The 17,705-nt window shown below is 40.2% G+C and overlaps 1 protein-coding gene across 1 annotated transcript; it reads right to left on the reverse strand.

Annotated features, from left to right (window-relative positions):
* Window positions 1-1,225: 1,225 nt before the first annotated feature.
* Window positions 1,226-2,860, reverse strand: GSX2 (GS homeobox 2). Its single transcript, XM_063950598.1, has 2 exons — window positions 2,450-2,860; window positions 1,226-2,029 (listed from the first exon to the last, which is right to left on the reverse strand). Exons 1-2 carry the CDS (start codon window positions 2,844-2,846, stop codon window positions 1,689-1,691), a joined length of 738 nt encoding a protein of 245 aa, XP_063806668.1. The 5' UTR covers window positions 2,847-2,860; the 3' UTR covers window positions 1,226-1,688.
* Window positions 2,861-17,705: the final 14,845 nt, after the last annotated feature.

Here is a 17,705-nt window from a genome sequence, read left to right on the forward strand (position 1 = left end):
CTTGTTGCCCTAGTTTTTCTGAGTGATATATTATATATGTCAGTATATTTTACAGGTCATCACATCAGGTATTCCCTGGAGAACTATCAGACATGCTTTCAAGGAATATTGACACCGCATACACTCTTGACAAATGTAACATAATAACGTAGTGTCAGATTGTAGCATTCCCTAGTTGTTACTTGTTTTCCTTTCACTGGGTCCCTAAAGCGGTAGATAAAGTGTATTTCGTATCCAGGTGACACAATGAGCTCTCCAATGATAGCGTGTACATAAGTTAGCGTGTACAATAAGGTAATAAGTGACAGTGTTTCATTATTTAATGGAAGGATAGTATATCCCACCCAAGATAATGTCATGTAACACTTGAGCCCTCTTTGTTACCTCATCCTGATCCCTGCCCTCTGTTAGAAAGGGACTATTGGTAGCAATGCTCAGACCTATTCATATCAATGACTGTCATCAGATCCTTCAAAGAGTCAGTAGAGACTGGGTGTCAGAGACCGTAGAATGCACTTCTGCAGATAGCACCATCATTATTCCTTCTTCCTGACAGGGCTGCATAGTGTATGGCCTAAATTGTCAGCTAGAAATACACTGTATGGTTTACATGACATTCGTTTCCCGTTAATCTACATGAAATTAAATGAATGCAAAATAGATGAAATAGTTGTGAGCAGGAGATCACAACTATAGGCATAGCAAATTATATAATTGAATATTTTGCATCATCAGATCATTTTACTCCCAAGGCTATTGCTATTAAACACTTAAAATACGTAAGGTTGTGAATAAAGGCATATAGTATAGAAAGAACACACATTCATGTAAAAGATTCTGTAGAACGAATAATATATATATATATATATATATATATATATATATATATATATTGGACATCAACATAACAGGCTACAGCTGGAGGCTTGCAGGAACCTTGCAGTAACTATGGTCTGCCCTACGTTGCTTCTGGGCTACTTTAGCCATAACTCCAGTTAGTGTAGTATTATCAATTGCAAGAATAAAATAAAAAAAATAATGATAATTTGTATTTATATTTGTATTTACCATATTGTGGTTAGTCAAGTCATCTGTTCTCTTGTCTAGGAATGAGAAAGCGAAATCAAGCAAATCAATCTTTCATAATATAAAAATACTTGAATCAATACACAAGTAACTGATTTTTTTATTTATTTATTTAAATAAATATAAATATACTGTTGTTTTGTATAAAACTATTCACATGCATGCGATATTGCACACAGTAGTGAGATTAAGCTATTTACACGCGCTGACAATAGTATCTACAAGGTGAGCTAAATGATGGTCTGCATCAGATAAAGGAACGATAAGGAAACTTGTGTCTGCTCCCAACCCAATGCACATAACTATACTATACTTCCAAATACAAAAGGGAACAGTACTGTACATCAGTCCGGGTTTAGGCAACCTAGGATTCTCCATTTGCTATAGAATGACAAGTACTAGCATGCCACGCCAAACACAGGGCAAGGCACGCAGGAACTTGTAGTTCTTCAGCCGTTGCAGCGCCACAAGGTGCCTATTTCAGCATTAATCTATTGTCCACTGAATGAGGTGCAGTTATAATCTCTGCATAACAGCAGTTACTTCTTTGTTGCTTGTAGATCACAAGTGCAGTATATGATACAGTCAGGTGTAAGAGTCTCCTATAAAGGTGAGATCGCCTTGTCCTCGGTGGTGGAGGCTGGTGATAAGGAATCTTCATCTTCTGAGCCAGGATAATGCCCCTGGCCGCTAGTACATTTACAGCCCCCGTGATTGTTCCTCTGTGACCCCTTGTTTTCTTTCTTGTGCTTCACCCTCCTGTTTTGGAACCAGATTTTCACCTGCTTCTCAGACAGGTTCAGGTAAGTAGCTATCTCAATCCTCCTCAGCCTGGAGAGGTACATATTGGAGGAGAACTCCCTCTCCAACTCCAAGAGCTGGGTGCTGGTGAAAGCTGTCCTCATCCTTTTGCCATTCTGTATCTGCCCATTTTCAGCACTGCCTGAGAAGAGGGAAAACAAAGGGTTAAAAATAAGATTTTTATTTTATTTATTTTTTACATAAAAAGGCTTTAAAAAAAAAAGGGAAACATACCATACAGTAGGTCACAAAATAGGACGTGCTTAATCTGGTGTATAAAGAACTCATAAAACAACCATTAAAGTGACATTCTGGTATGTATCATCCTATATAATTAGCACAGATTATTTCATATCACTGATTCCTTCCATTAGAACATTAGGTTGACAATTCAGCAGCGCTTAGACTGGACTATTGAGCACTTTCTGCATGGATTGTCTTTTTTATGCATGAAGGAAATGCCACATTGATGCCAGTGCCCTCTCTGGCGCACACGATTGCAGAAGTACCCAGATCTAAGATAATAAAATGTGGTGCAATGTGTAGAAAATAGATCACATACCCATTGACAGACAGTGGAATCTTCGTGGGTCTGTAACGTTGTAGGCTGGATTGCAGACAGGTGCGTGCCCTGGGTGCACCATGGCTGGGGCTGGCTGTTGGCTCACCCTCTGGCAGTACTGGGCATCCCCACTTTGGAAATGGCTCTTGAGTAAAGGGATGCTGGTCCTGGAGGCGTGCAGGTGAGAGGTGACACAGATGGGACAGACACAGAAGCTGCCACTTTTCCTGGAAGGACACACCGGTGCAGAGACAGACATGACAGTAGGGGATGACATGCTGATGGGCAGTAGGAATTCTTGTCCATGGTGGTGATGATGATGGTGATCAGGTAGGGATGGAGCAGGTCTTGGTGAGTCCTTAATTATTAAAGAGTCGACATAAAAAGACCTGGACATGTTAGATCCCTTGTACAGACAGACAGAACTTAACTCTCTTTCATCTGCAGTTTAGGCTTCCTCTGAAGCTCACAGTGGCTGAGAAGGTGCTTATGTTGAATAGCTAAACAAAAGGGTCCCTGGAGAGGGCTGGTCCTAGCGTCACCCACGTGTACCCCAGCCTGGGATTTTACACAGACCCCTCACACGTCACAGCTGAAACAAATGCGCTTCTAAATCTCATCCACTTGATTGAACCCACTTGATAGCTTGTCCAAGTTAACAAAACAAGGGGTAAAGGAAACTTTGGAAAGTGTTTTGTTTGTTAATTTTACTGTGGATTCATTGTGCTTCAAGAAAGATACTTTCTAGGGAGAAGCAGCTGTATGTGGATTTTTACCATGCATAAACCTCTAATAAATTAACATCAACAGCTAGCACATAATAATAATGAGCGATCAGTCATTATTTCTCTCTGTTCATATAATTTATTAGCAATATATGAAGTTTTAAATACAAACTGCAAAATTTCGCTTTAAACTTTCATTATGGTTTTCTTTTCAATAAAGATAATTAGATCATTATGATGATTCCTGCCTAATAGTAATGCAAATAACAATGATAGCTTTTAATTATACTAATTAAATTAATTAAAAATAGAATATGCTGGCTTCAAGCTAATTATCACCATTTTATAACGATTCACTGCACCGCTGGAGGTATTGCGCTTTAAATCCGTGACATTCAATTGATTGGTTTACATTTGACAATAATATTTGCAGAACCGTGAATGGGGTATTGGGGTAGGAAGGCATGGGACAGCTAGCGCCGAGTACCCAGTAACATCTCAGTTACTGTATTGATAAAATATACCCTCCATTAATTGTGTGTGTGTGTGTGTGTGTGTGTGTGTGTGTGTGTGTGTGTGTGTGTGTGTGTGTGTGTGTGTGTGTGTGTATATAAAATTAGTTACAAAAATGATTAATACTACCTGTTATAAATATATTACCTGTTCTAATTATTTATTCTCATATAACAAAGAGTGAACAGATGCTTTGATATCCACCTATTTCTAAACTGCAGTGACCAGATTTAAAATTGCTGTAACAGCACATCCTGTTCCAGGCATCCATTAGGGTTTACTAATTAGTGATCCAGACATACAACTTTATACAACGTATTATCACTCATACTATCACTCATTATAGAGTACTGGAGGTTACTGGACTTTGCAATGGAGCGTTGAACACTTTGGGATATGGCAAGAGCAATAATATGTATCATTTACTGATTATTTGTAAACTATATACAGCACCAATATCCTTCTATAATACCAAGATACACGAATAATTGATTTTATTATCACTCCCAAGGCACATGAAATACAGTGATTGGAACTCTGAAGTGCCCTAACCGAACCCCATTAACTCTGTGCAATGTAACCTGCTTGGTGTAACAGCACTGGCCCCGGTTATATGAGGCGTTATGATAGCGCTGAAACTCCACCAGCTAAGGATTTATGGACGGCAATTAGACTTCTGAGAGTGGTTATTGAGCTATTTGGATGTGATTAGGATTCCATTAGAAAGTGGTTACTGGAAAGTGGATGTGTGGATTGTAAACAGAGAGTTATTCCAGAAATGTGCTAATCCAGCATCTTGTGACAACAATTAGCACGTTCTGGGCTCAGGGAAGCTCAGTATGAACCGTAAAGCGACGGGAAAAGTATTTGATCTAGTCTGCCAGAGGTTGACCCCCTGCTCTAATAGTACAGTGTTTATTCAGGGTCATGTATTTTAGTGCATCTACATTAACCTTTCACTTACACATTTACATCTCCATTAGAACAGTTCGTATTTAAAATGATGTATAAGTTAACTCATATTTACTGCTGTCCTAGATTGTCATATATGTCTATATGGGTGTAGACCTGGAAATAGTCCCTGTTGGTCGGCATGCCGACCATCGGGATAGTGGGGGTCGGGATGCTGGAGGAGGTCACGTGACCGTCGGTCTCCCGACCGTCGGTCACATGAATACCACCCGTCTACATAGTAAGCTACTTTGAGAATTATATCAGTATCTCCATGAGATCTACAAGTATAAGTAGTCACCGAGTTAATTAAATATGGGCTGCAATAGATAAAAATTAGCTACTGTAGTGAATAAATTACTTGGAGACATAGAAAATAGATTTCAAACGTGTTAAAATAGTTTAAATCATTGTGACGTCTAAAGGTGGCCACGGACTATAAGTACAGCCTGCATAGAAGACACACATGATGTTCTCTACAAAGAGTGTATATTTTTGAAACCAGTCCACGTGAGGCTTTCCAGCTGATATGGAACTACAAGTCCATGCCTGTCTCCCAGCCTTAATATGGCAGTAGGCATGCTGAGACTTATGATTCCACATCAGCTGGAGAGCCACAGGTCACCTAAGCCTGTACTACAGCAGACACGAGGGTGTGATCTCATCTAAAGCCTATTTCTTTCTTTTTCCTGTAGCAGAAAGTCAGATATAATAAAAGTCACACATCAGGTTCTGGATGAGTAATTGGGATAACAAAGTATGTGCACTGATAAAGACACAGAAGGGATTTGAAGGGAGAGATGTTCGCAGCCAGGCGGAATGATGCAAGGCGTGTGCCCACACCACATACTCCTCGTTACTATTTGATTTTTTTCCATAATTCTGTCTGATAAAATTTCATTGGCCATTAAGTAATCCCTAAAATGAGGACTCTTATGAGCCTATAATGAGCTGTAATTGCTGCGACTAGTCGGGCCACGTGGAAGGATTTAGGAGGTATTAAGCAGTTGGGTACAGAGCACAGGCTGTTACCTAGCCATTACTTTCATAATTCAAGGAGAAAATTAGTCCTTTTAAGGGAAAATCCTTTGATTCCCTTCATTCTACTAGGGGTGACAGAGTATAGCTTTGTGTGCCTCAGCTCAAGACAGTGGAACAAATAGGAATGTAACAAAATTGCCCCTTTTATTATGAGAACAGTTCAAAAGAACATCAAACTAGCCAAGCTAAACTATGTAACAGAGTATATGCCCGTTCCACAGCGTCCTTCTGCTAATCACTGCAGTGCACTCCTAATACACTATAATAGAATCCCACTAAACACTTAAACTAGAAAAGTACTCATACATATTTACACACACACACACACACACACACACACACACACACACGTATATATATATATATATATTTTATATATATATATATATGTGTGTGTGTATGTATATATATATATATATATATATATCACTATACAGTATTTAATTGGTGTCCTGCTACTACTAATCACTGGTGTACTCAGAATAAAATCTATATTATAATTCTAATAAACGCTTACATTACAAAAGTACTCATATTAAAAGTATATATAACATCATTTGAACAGTATCAATTTACAGTGTACTTATGTAAATATATACTTCTACTTCGGCATACATAAACTGTGCAGCATTTAAGAAGGGTGACCCATAATACTGTTACTTACACGATCTACTATTATATAATTTTAAAAGAGAAGCATCCTATTAAACACATATATAAGACTGAATCCATATTAAATATTATTATTACAATTACTGTATATTAGAATCTACGGTAGCATATCAAAAGAACAAAGAGAAATAGTAAACTTATATATAAACATTTCTATTGCACAGTACACTCACATTAAAATACATTTAAAACGTGTACATAAAGTAAACACCAAAGGGAAAATATACACTGACTTGTAAGGACATATAGTTATGTCATACAGTATATATATTTTAATGTTAATATGAAACAATGAACAATGTAACCATACCTTGCCTATATATATATATATATATATATATATATATATATATATGTATGTATATATATATATATATATATAAACCTAAATCAGTGAAACAGAATTAAGGGGTCTATTTACTAATTATCTCCGTCCTAAGCCTTGGACGGATATAAAGTGGACGGAGATAAAGTACCAGCCAATCATCTCCTAACTGTCATTTTTCAAACCCAGCCTGTGACGTGGCAGTTAGGAGGTGATCGGCTGGTACTTTATCTCCGACCACTTTATCTCCATCCAAGGCTTAGTAAATAGACCCCTAAACCACAAGTACACTGAGTCTGATCATACACCATTTATTGATAACAATCATAGTGTATATATCGGTAAAATGTAGTAATTCAGTGACTACACGTGAAATTGTGTTTAAAGTGTGTTTAAAGTGAACATTATACAGTATATATAGGGATACTAGGTGGTATTAATACTGCTATTATTAAGTGTAGACAGTGCGTTGTCTGTGTATCCCAATGTATTTCATTTATATGTGTGTTATATACAGTATATGTACTTTATTCTGCTCCTTGTCGTGTAAGAAGCCAGGATTACTTCCCTTTACTAACGAGGTAATTACAGAGAGCGTGAACAAGCCTATTAATGTATCATTGAAAGCGGATCGTTAACTTGTATCTATCGCTGTTTAGGAGGGTCATTGTGATATTGCTGTCTGTTGCACATCTTACCCAATATAGGCTGAGATTTCCTCATTATCTGTTACCAGGCAACACTTTGTGAATACCAAAAAAAACCCTGAAAAGAAGCCTTCAAAAAGTCCTCAATAATAGTGCAAAGGAACAAAGATCCGGGACACAACAAAATACCACAGGGGTGACTTTTCATGAGCAATTATCTCTCATTAATCAGAAGAACAGCTGCAATATTAATTTCTCTACCCATGGGTCATATAGGAGGGTTGTGCAGGGGGAAAATCGTCCCCGATGAGTAAAATACAAGGACAGCACAAATGCAAATATAACTGATCAATGCATAGGGATCATGCTAAACAGGAGTTTGTATTTGTCTGAAATATCTTGTTTTCTGTCCTAGAGGGCTACTGCAGGTCCCTGCTCTGGCTTAGGCGTGGGAGCACCAATATCCTTGCTGTCAATTCCACTTTCAAGCATCAAGCCAAGCGTTGTAGATTGGCCCAAAGAGACAATCTTTGGGCGTAACGTGCATTGTGGCACATCAAAAGGCCAGAGAATTATATGAACTGAGGAGTGCATTGAGCAAGAATAGAGCAAGGGTTCCCCTTTCAGAGACCCGGGATTTGAATACTAACAGATATGTAGTAATGGTTAAAAAACTAAAGTTTCCCCAATGATGAGGATGCAATATTTTAAGGGGCTTGTAGAGCTTAAAAGAATCTCATTACATGAGCTGGGCAGCTGGAAGAAAAGATTTGGACTAATGAAAAGGAGGCTATTCTGGGAATTCACCTCTACTGCCATTCAAATGTCCAATTTCCATGTCCTCAGCAGCACTGAATGAGACCACAAAGAGATATATATTCCATATAGACACATCACAGACGTTACATATAAGGTCACCTCATTATTATATGCATGTTCCTATGTTGTTGTTTTTTTAATCTCACATGATATCCGGAAAACATAATTCAACATTTGCGATTGGTCCATGGTATTACAGCATTTACACATTTTAGTGTTCATAAGAAACACAAAGGAGTGCATTTAGTAAGTGCAGAAGTCCAATATGGGGTGTAGAGTAATGTGGCCACGCCAATCAGATGAGCTTGAACAATGAGCATAGATTTCTGCCACAGGGCAGAGGTTTATGAAGCAATATGGTGGCACTTCCTGGAGTTGGGCGAAGGGAGGGTATTTCTTGCAAAGTATGCACATGAGCTCATGTGTGCTACATAGTTACTGATAAGATAAAGATGCACTTTGCCCCAGCTGTTACACTCTGCCAAGTTAGATCTGGGAGTATATGGGTCTCCTCCTATTGCATTTTCACAGGTAGTCTGAGTAATCTAATAAAACCCTTCACACAAATATATCACATTGCACCAGGTAATAAACGCATTTCCAATGCTGTCTCACCCTCAAGGTTCATTTAAGGCATAAATGAAGCAAAATGAATCAGTAGTTTATGAGAAAAGACGTGGAATTAAAGTGATTGAAAGTAGGACATGGGTGTGACTTTTCCACCTTTCCACAGTGCTCCTCTTCTAATATTCCCACTTTGCACCTACCATATGCACACTGCTAGTTTGGGGAACCACCTCTCAAGTGCAGGAAGTAGGTGTGCAGCATGATGTGTGCCAATCAGACTACCCAGATTCACTAGCCCAAAAAGAAGCATTGGCTGGTGTGCATTACCTAAGGGCTTGGGTTAACTTTGTAGTAGTGGTAAAGTCTTATCAGAAGATGTTGGATTAAAATGATCTATAATGGTATCCGGTCTCTAGGTCGACCACACTTAGGTCGACAGTCATTAGGTCGACCACTATTGGTCAACATGCATTAGGTCGACTGGGTTTCTAGGTCGACATGACAAAAGGTCGACATGAGTTTTTCACAATTTTTTTAAATTTTTGAACTTTTTCATACTTTATGATCCACATGGACTACAATTGGGAACGGTAACCTGTGCCAAGCACAGCGGTAGCGGAGTGAGACACCTTGCCTGAAGCATGCCGAACGAAGCGAGCCATGCGAAGGGACACGGTGCACTAATTGTGATTCCCAATCTATGAAGAAAGCTACACTAATTTTTATTTTTTAAAAAACTCATGTCGACCTTGCTCATGTCGACCTAATGCTTGTGTTGACCTATTTTGGGTGTTGACTTAGTTACTGTCGACCAATAGTGGTCTACCTAGACACTGTCCACCTAAGTGTGGTCGACCCTATGAACCACACCCATGTATAATACAAAGTGTTAAAGCAGCATTTTTCCAAAATCCTCAGATCTGGTCTATTTCTCATGGAACTAAAATGGAGCATTTTCAGAACATGACACAATTGTTTTATGCCATTGCTAGAGTTCATGCACAACACATTGGTACCTTAAGGTACATGGAAACTTCAGGGGTATTCAGAATTGCACAAAACATGTCCACAGAGGCACCCACTTTGCATACTCAGATATAAATGTTGATCTTTTAAGTCAGAGTTGGATGCATTTATGCAGCTACACTGCCCCTATCCATCTGCTTGTGAAAGTATCCATCGTCACTTTTAGCAGTCGTTTGCATTCACCCCATCCTTGGTGTAAAAGGGATATGTGACTTCAGGTTAAATTAGAAGCATGGGCAGCGAAATGGAGAATGCGCTTCAATACAGACAAGTGTAAGGTAATGCACTGTGGTAACAAGAACAAAAATAACACCTACATACTAAATGGGGTAAAATTAGGGGATTCTGTACTGGAAAAGGACTTAGGTGTCCTCATAGACAGCAAACTAAGCATTAGTACCCAAAGTAGGGTTGCAGCAAAGAAGGCTAATAAGATATTAGCATGCTTAAAACGGGGAATTGATGCTAGGGACGAGTGTTGTACTCCCGTTGTATAAATCACTACTGAGGCCACACATTGAATACTGTGTACAATTCTGGGCACCATACTACAAAAAGGATATCCTGGAGCTAGAAAAGGTTCAGAGGCGGGTGACCAAACTAATTGAGGGCATGGAGACGCTGGAATACGAGGAAAGGCTTGCAAGGCTAGGCATGTTTACACTGGAAAAGAGGAGACTAAGAGGGGACATGATCAACATCTACAAATATAGGGGACATTACACAGATCTTGCGCAGGACCTGTTTTTGGTTAGATCAACACAGAGAACTCGTGGATACTAGCTCAGGTTAGAGGAGAGGAGATTCCGCACAATACGGCGTAAAGGCTTTTTTACGGTAAGGACGATACGTGTTTGGAATTCCCTGCCTGAGGGAGTTGTAATGGCAGACTCAGTCAACACCTTTAAGAATGGATTAGATAAATTCCTAATGGATAAGGATATCCAGGGTTATGGTGCATAGTCACGCACTATAGTTATTGTAAAAAAGAGGGATAAAACGTAACGGCAGACATCAGCATCAATCAAAATTTTATGCCAAATAATCCTGCATAGGAGACCACAAATAGGTTGAACTCGATGGACAAATTGTCTTTTTTCAACCTTAGATACTATGTTACTATGTTACTATGTTAGGTGCATCTGCCAGTGACGTGTAGTCAGAGTAGCAGGGGAGGCAGAGCTTTATCTGTCATACTTAAGTACACTCCAGAGTTTTGACTATAAAAATGATTACAATTATTATTATTATTATTATTATCCTTTATTTATATGGCGCCACAAGGGTTCCGCAGCGCCCAATTACAGAGTACATAAACAAATAATCAAACACGAAAACAGCAACTTACAGTTGATGACAGTATAGGACAAGTACAGGGTAAATAAACATAGTTACATCAGCAGATGACACTGGAATAAGTATCAGGTGGCAGAAGACTGATGGAATTGGTGCAGTTGAAGATTATTAAAGTAAGAAAGGTTAAGCACATGAGGGAAGAGGGCCCTGCTCGTGAGAGCTTACATTCTAAAGGTAATACAATGATGATATTAATAACCTATAAATATTATCATTGTATTATTCATATCATCTTTGTGTTATTCTAATCATTTTTATAGTCAAAACTCATCACCAAATAATATATTTGTGGGTAAATCTGTGTCTGATACTAGCCAGTGCCTCCCCAGCCATTGACCTCACCGCATCTCACTGGTAACTGCATACAATATGCACAATTCTGCCTGTCATGCAATTCTGTCCACACAGGTACGTATTTTAAGTAGTAGTGGTGGTGTGTGGACATGGCCAGTTCATATGAGTGTGTCCACTGACATAGAGGGCATAGCTAGCATCTTGATCCAACCACAGAAACAGCATTTGACAGTAGATTTTGGGGTGTAGACCAGCATACCGGCGCCGGGAGCACTACCGCCGGCATACCGACAGCGTGGCGAGTGCAAATGAGACCCTTGCGGGCGCTATTTATTCTCCCTCCAGGGAGCTCGTGGACCCCCACGAAGAAGAATATGTGTCGGTATGCTGGGTGTCGGGATTCCGGCGCCGGTATACTGTGCGCCGGGATCCCGACATTCGGCAACCAGAAGACCACCCTAGATTTTGCCCATTCAATCTGTCCTGTTCTTTTATCATTTTGTTCCTTAGTTTTTATAAGTATATTCTTATGTCTATCCCAAGCATATTTAAATTGCTCTATTGTCTTAGTCTCTAACACCTCTGATAGGAGGCTATTCCACTTATCCACTACCCTTTCTGTGAAGTATTTTTTCCTCATATTTCTTTTGAACCTACCTCCCTCCAATGTCAGTGCATGTCCACATGGTCTAATTCGTCTCTTCCTTTGAAGAATGTCTTCCTCCTGTATCTTCATAAAACACTTGATATATTTGAAAGTTTCTATCATGTCCCCCCTTTCCCTTCTCTACTCCAAACTATACATACAGTATTAAGATCTTTCAGTCTTTCTGGATAAGTTTTGTAATGTAGAGCATGCACCATTTTAGTTACCCTTCTTTGTACCACCTGCACCTTCTCCCATATTCCCTCTTTATTGCAACAGCAGTTTCAGTTTTTGCCATATTTTCACATGACAAGAATTGTACACAAGCAAAATTGCAAAATGTGACTCAAAACAGTCAGATTTTTGTTACTTATTCAGAGATAGTCACATTTGCAGGTTTGTAGCTGCAGCTCCTTCCTTTCTTGTACCTGGGTCAGATGCAACTGGAATGCGACAGGAGTTGTGGTTTCACTAGGACTACTAAAAATACTAAGAATCACAACACTTAATGGAAACACATTACATTTAATGGCAGGATAGTGCAGATAATAAGCACACAAATGGATCTGAAATGCAAAGTGAAGACACACACAATCATTATCCATGTCCCAAGCCATTGTTTGCACGACAGTGATTTGTGTTCAGTGTAGGCAGAGCGTCACCTGTCATACTCCACTACACTCCAGAGTTTTGACTTTAAAAATGATTAGAATACAAAAAATATATTTAGAAATTATAAATGTCATCTTTGAATTATTCTAATAATTTTTATAGTCAAAACTCACCACCAAATCATATACAGTGGGGTAAATTTACTAAGATTCGTATTTTCCAGAATCATGTCCAAGTTCAATCACGAATGACATCGACAGTGTAAAATTGCAACTTTTTGAATTGATTACGACTAATTTACTAAGCTGTCGTATTCGTATTTTTCGTTTCTTCCGATGTCGATGTCATTCGTGCTTTTCTGATGTAGATTGCGGCCGTGTTTGCTATTTCGCGGCCGCGTTGATGGTTTTTTAAACGACTGCGTCACATGTCTGTTACGGCAGTGATTTGGAAATTGCTGCCGCGTTTTTACTCCTAAGTTTCGTTTACGTCACGCGGCCGTGATTGGTTGTATTCGTGAAGGAGGAGTGTCTGTGCATATTACTATAAAACCGCCCCAAACACACCGCACCTCGTGGGTTTAGCTAGTGGAGAGGAGAGAGGAAGGTGTATTTGGAGTTGGTGAGTTTGGTGGAGTTTTTGGTGGATTTGGAGCGGAGTTTGGTGATTGTTGAGTGCTGTACTGTGTGTGTAAGTAGTCTTGTCATATTTGTAGTATTGTTTTTTCACAGTTTGTCAATTTTTTTGTCCTTGTTTTTTTTTTACAGTCTTTTGTCATTGTTTGTGAGTGAGTGAGTGAGCGTGTGTGTTGGCTGTGTGGTGTGTAGTAGTAGGAGTAGTTGAGGAGTGTGTTTTGTGTTTTGATTTTTCAGTGTTTTTTGTTGTTTGTCATGTCCGACTCAGAGGTCAGTGTGGTGGCGGAGGTTAGTGAGGTGGAGGCTGGTAGTGAGGTGGAGGCTGGTAGTGAGGTGGAGGCTGGTAGTGAGGTGGAGGCTGTTAGTGAGGTGGAGGGGGGTAGTGAGAGGGAGGAGGTTAGTGAGGAGGAGGAGGAGGGGGTGCCTGTTGCTGTATTTTCCAGTGATAGTGATGGTGTTGTGGCTCCGCAGCCACGCACCACTACCAAGACTGGCAGGAATATAAAGTTCAGCTATGCTGAAAACATGGCTTTGGTGCGTGAGCTGATGAAGCACCATCGCCAATTGTTTGGTCAGGATGCTGGCAAGGTGTCCTCCCGCAGGAAGTCTGTCCTGTGGGGGCAAGTAATACTTGCTGTGAATAGTGAGGGTGTGGTGAGGCGGACTGAGGACACGTGCCGCAAGAGGTTTTATGATATTAAGCGGCGTGTCAAGGCCAAGATGGCCAAAGAGGCCAAATCTGCACGTAAAACCGGAGGTGGCCCACCTTTCCGTGCAAGCTATCGGGACTGGGAGGAGCCTGTGCGGGCATTGATTCCTGCAGAAGTGGTGTCTGCTACTCATGTCCGGGATTCGGACTGACCCACGCAGGATGGTAAGTTTGATTTGTTATATTGTTTTTTAAATGTCCGCTAAATGTTGTAAATGTCATTTTTAAAGGGTAAAGGATGCATAAATTGTGTTTCACATATTGCAGGCCTATGCTCCCTTAAGGTGTGTTTGTGTTTAGAATATGCTTTTTTCACCTTGCATTGGCTGTTTGTTAAATTAAATATTGCGCAAAAACATGTGCAATGTTTTTTTTTTATTTAAACTAAAAAATATTTTTTTTTGGCGATAATGCTTGGACATCTGTGTTGTCTGCTTATTTAAAAAAGGTTGTTGTTTTTTTTTACTTCTGAAAAGCGGTGCAATTTTTGCAACATTACATTTTAAAAACATTTGCAAGTAGTCAATCTCTGCAATATCTGAGGCATAATTCAAAAATGTAACATATTTATTGTGTGCCACATCACGTACATTTGGATATACAACACAAAATAATGAAGCTAGAAGCTCTTAAGCTGAAATTATTTGGTTAACCAATACCTAATAGATGGTTACAGTACAATAAGGCTTTGCAGTGGTTATTTTTACACAAAGCATGGTAATAATGTTTGGTACACTTTTTCAACAGTCACACAGACCAGCCGGCCAGACAGGCCTCAGACAAGTCAGGATGAGGCTGGGATTGCAGGTAAGTCTTCACTGTAGTCACATATTCTGAAAACACATAGAAGTACAAAATATTAATGTTTTTATTTTCACATAGGTTCTGCTTCTGGAAGCCGACCTCCTGTAAGGCGCCCATCACAGGGCTTGGCCCACTTACCCAGGAGGCCAAGTAAGACACGGCGTCTTGGCTCGGAATCTGCGGCTCCATCATCCCCACCCAGGCGACGACTTTCGGCAGTGTCACCCCAGCCACCACTGGCACTATTGGCGAGTTCTCAGAGTGATGAGCCCCGATCCCCTCAGTTATCTGGTGAGTTAAAACAGAAATTAAACACATAAGCAATAATATACACAGTACAGTTAATATGTTGTTAGTTGGTTTGGAGATTACATGTTTTCCAGAACAAGCAATGTGTTGTTACGTCTTCAATTGCTAAAGGTGCTAAAAATTTATTATATAAGGTCTTAGTGGATGTTCTCGACAACATCATTTTTTTACAAAAAAAAGATTTATATTAAAATTGGGCCCACACACGTGCACATTTAAATAAAATATGAATACAATTAAATATAAAAAACACTATCCACAACATTAGAGTGTTCACACATCTCCCCTGTCCAGTATGTAGATGGCTTACTTGCTCCGCTCCTCTGGACTATCCAGGTAAGTAGTCGATATCGTGGTCAGGGGAGGGAATCTAACAGTGTAATGCTGTGGAGGGGAGTTAGTTAGGTGAGGATTATGCAAATCTGTCTATGTTTCCGCCTGTGTTGGTATATATGTTTTAGAACATAAAAAACATTATAAGTTTATAAAATCAACGCCAAAAAGATTAAAAATGGAGTATTATGAATGTAGTAATGTGTAGAATTAGCCTTGAAATAAATTTACAAATAAACATTGCATGTTGCCCACCCCATACAGAGCCCAGCTTGATGGCCGACGTGGACCAGCAGGGACAAGACCAACAGGCAACCATCACACTGCAACTTACACCTGTTGACCCAAGCCAGCCAATACAGTTGCAGGATATCCCCCAAGCCTCCATCAGTCCACAACTGGCACAAGCTCCGCCCCCAAGCCAAATACCAGATGATTTTTGGGCCAGTTGGACAAGCCAACAGGCCCAAAGCAATGCCAGCCTGACCGCACATACACAACACCTTGCCAGTCTGCCCCATCATCTACCGCGTATTAGTCGCAACTCGGGCAGACTGATAGTACAAGTAGGGCGAATGGCTACCTCAATGGAGCAAATAAGGGCTGACAACAGCCAAATGGTTGCACATTTATCGCGCATCATAGATGAGCAACAGCGCCATCAGCAGGCACTCGTTCAGCTCATTCAGCACAACCAAGTGGTGAATGAGTCGTTATCCAGGATTGTAGCCAGCCACACTGCAACCAACACTCAGCTGATTGCAAGCCTTAATAATTTGAGCAGCAATATTTCATTGATGGGAGCTCACCAAGTAACCTCCAGCTCGGGGACCACGACCCCTATCCAAACGCCAGTAACCTCCCCTGTTCGGCGATCCTCAAGAGCACGTGCCAGTGAGCCAGCACCCAGCACACACAAGCGCAAAAAATAACCACAATGTAATTTGAAAAATAAAAATTTGTATTTGACAAACACACAACTTCCTGTGTCCGTCTCCAACATTGTCGAAGCTGCTCTGTATGTATGTATGTTTTTCATGGGTAATGACTGAAAATGTATTTTTAGCATAAACTAAGCACAATGTACACACCACTAAAAACAACAAACAGTAAGTAACATAACACACAATAGAAAGTAGTGCAAAGTGTTTAGTCAAGGATAATTACAGCCTAATAAAACTGACCTGAAAAATAGCGCAGGATCACTTCTTGCCGTACCTGCCTCCCTACATTTGTACTCACACTGTCACCAGATGGTTCTAACTCCTCTGCTTGCTGACTGCTTTCTCCCTCATCATGTGCCAGATGTTGACTTAAACACAGATTATGGAGAAAACAGCAGCAGAACACAATTCTAGTCACCTTTGAGGGACTATACAACAAAAGGCCTGCAGATTTATCCAGACACCGAAACCGTGACTTCAGCACACCAAAACATCTTTCTATCACATTCCGCGTAGCCTTATGTGCATGATTGTAACTGTGTTCAGCAGGAGAATCAGGTTGGGACAATGGAGTAAGGAGCCAAGAGTAGCAGCCGTAACCCCCATCACCTGAAAAACATATATAGTCAACATTAGTACATATGTTAGATTATTCTTTCACCTCATCAAAACTCGAGTTTGTGGTTAAAAGACATACACACAAAACATTTTAAACATACCCAACAGCCAGCCATCAGGCATTTGTCCCTCCTCAAATTTATCGAAGAGCGATGACTGACTGAGGATGAAGGAGTCATGGCAGCCACCAGGGTAACCTGCAACAACACTCATAATTTTTAAGTTTGCATCACAGACCACCTGGACATTAGTTGATTGTGCCAGATGCCTATTAGTATATATATATTGGCGGCCCTTAGGTGATCTCAGCTGAACGTGTGTGCAATCTATGGCCCCCAGCACATTGGGCATGCCAGCAAGCTCATAGAAAGCTACCCTGACAGCACTCCACTCCGACTCCTCGGTAGGGAAGCAGATTGAGGCTTTAATGTGTGGCTCCAACACATCCAAAACCTGAGTGGACATTAAAGAAGCTAAGGTGAGTGTCATGTTAGGTATTCTCTACAATACTGTGTTGTTTGTACTTACAGAAGCAACACTTAGACATAACCGCATATGTATTTTTAGACTCACCTGAATCAAATATCTGGAAAAGGTGGGCTGTGAGATACCAATGACGTCGCCTGCCACAGCCTGGAAGCTCCCAGTAGCCATAAAGTGTAACACAGCCAGGAGTTTGTGTAGGCCTGAGACAGAGCGAGAGCGTGCTG

Source organism: Pseudophryne corroboree, chromosome 1 (genome assembly GCF_028390025.1).
Source record: "Pseudophryne corroboree isolate aPseCor3 chromosome 1, aPseCor3.hap2, whole genome shotgun sequence".
Lineage (NCBI taxonomy): Eukaryota > Metazoa > Chordata > Amphibia > Anura > Myobatrachidae > Pseudophryne > Pseudophryne corroboree.

Coding starts and splice junctions, on each gene's coding strand:
- GSX2 (XM_063950598.1), bottom strand. CDS start 2,846: ATGTCCAGGTCTTTTTATGTCGACTCTTTAATAATTAAGGACTCACCA. Junction 2,030..2,449: donor ATTCCACTGTCTGTCAATGG/GTATGTGATCTA, acceptor CCCTCTTCTCAG/GCAGTGCTGAAAATGGGCAG.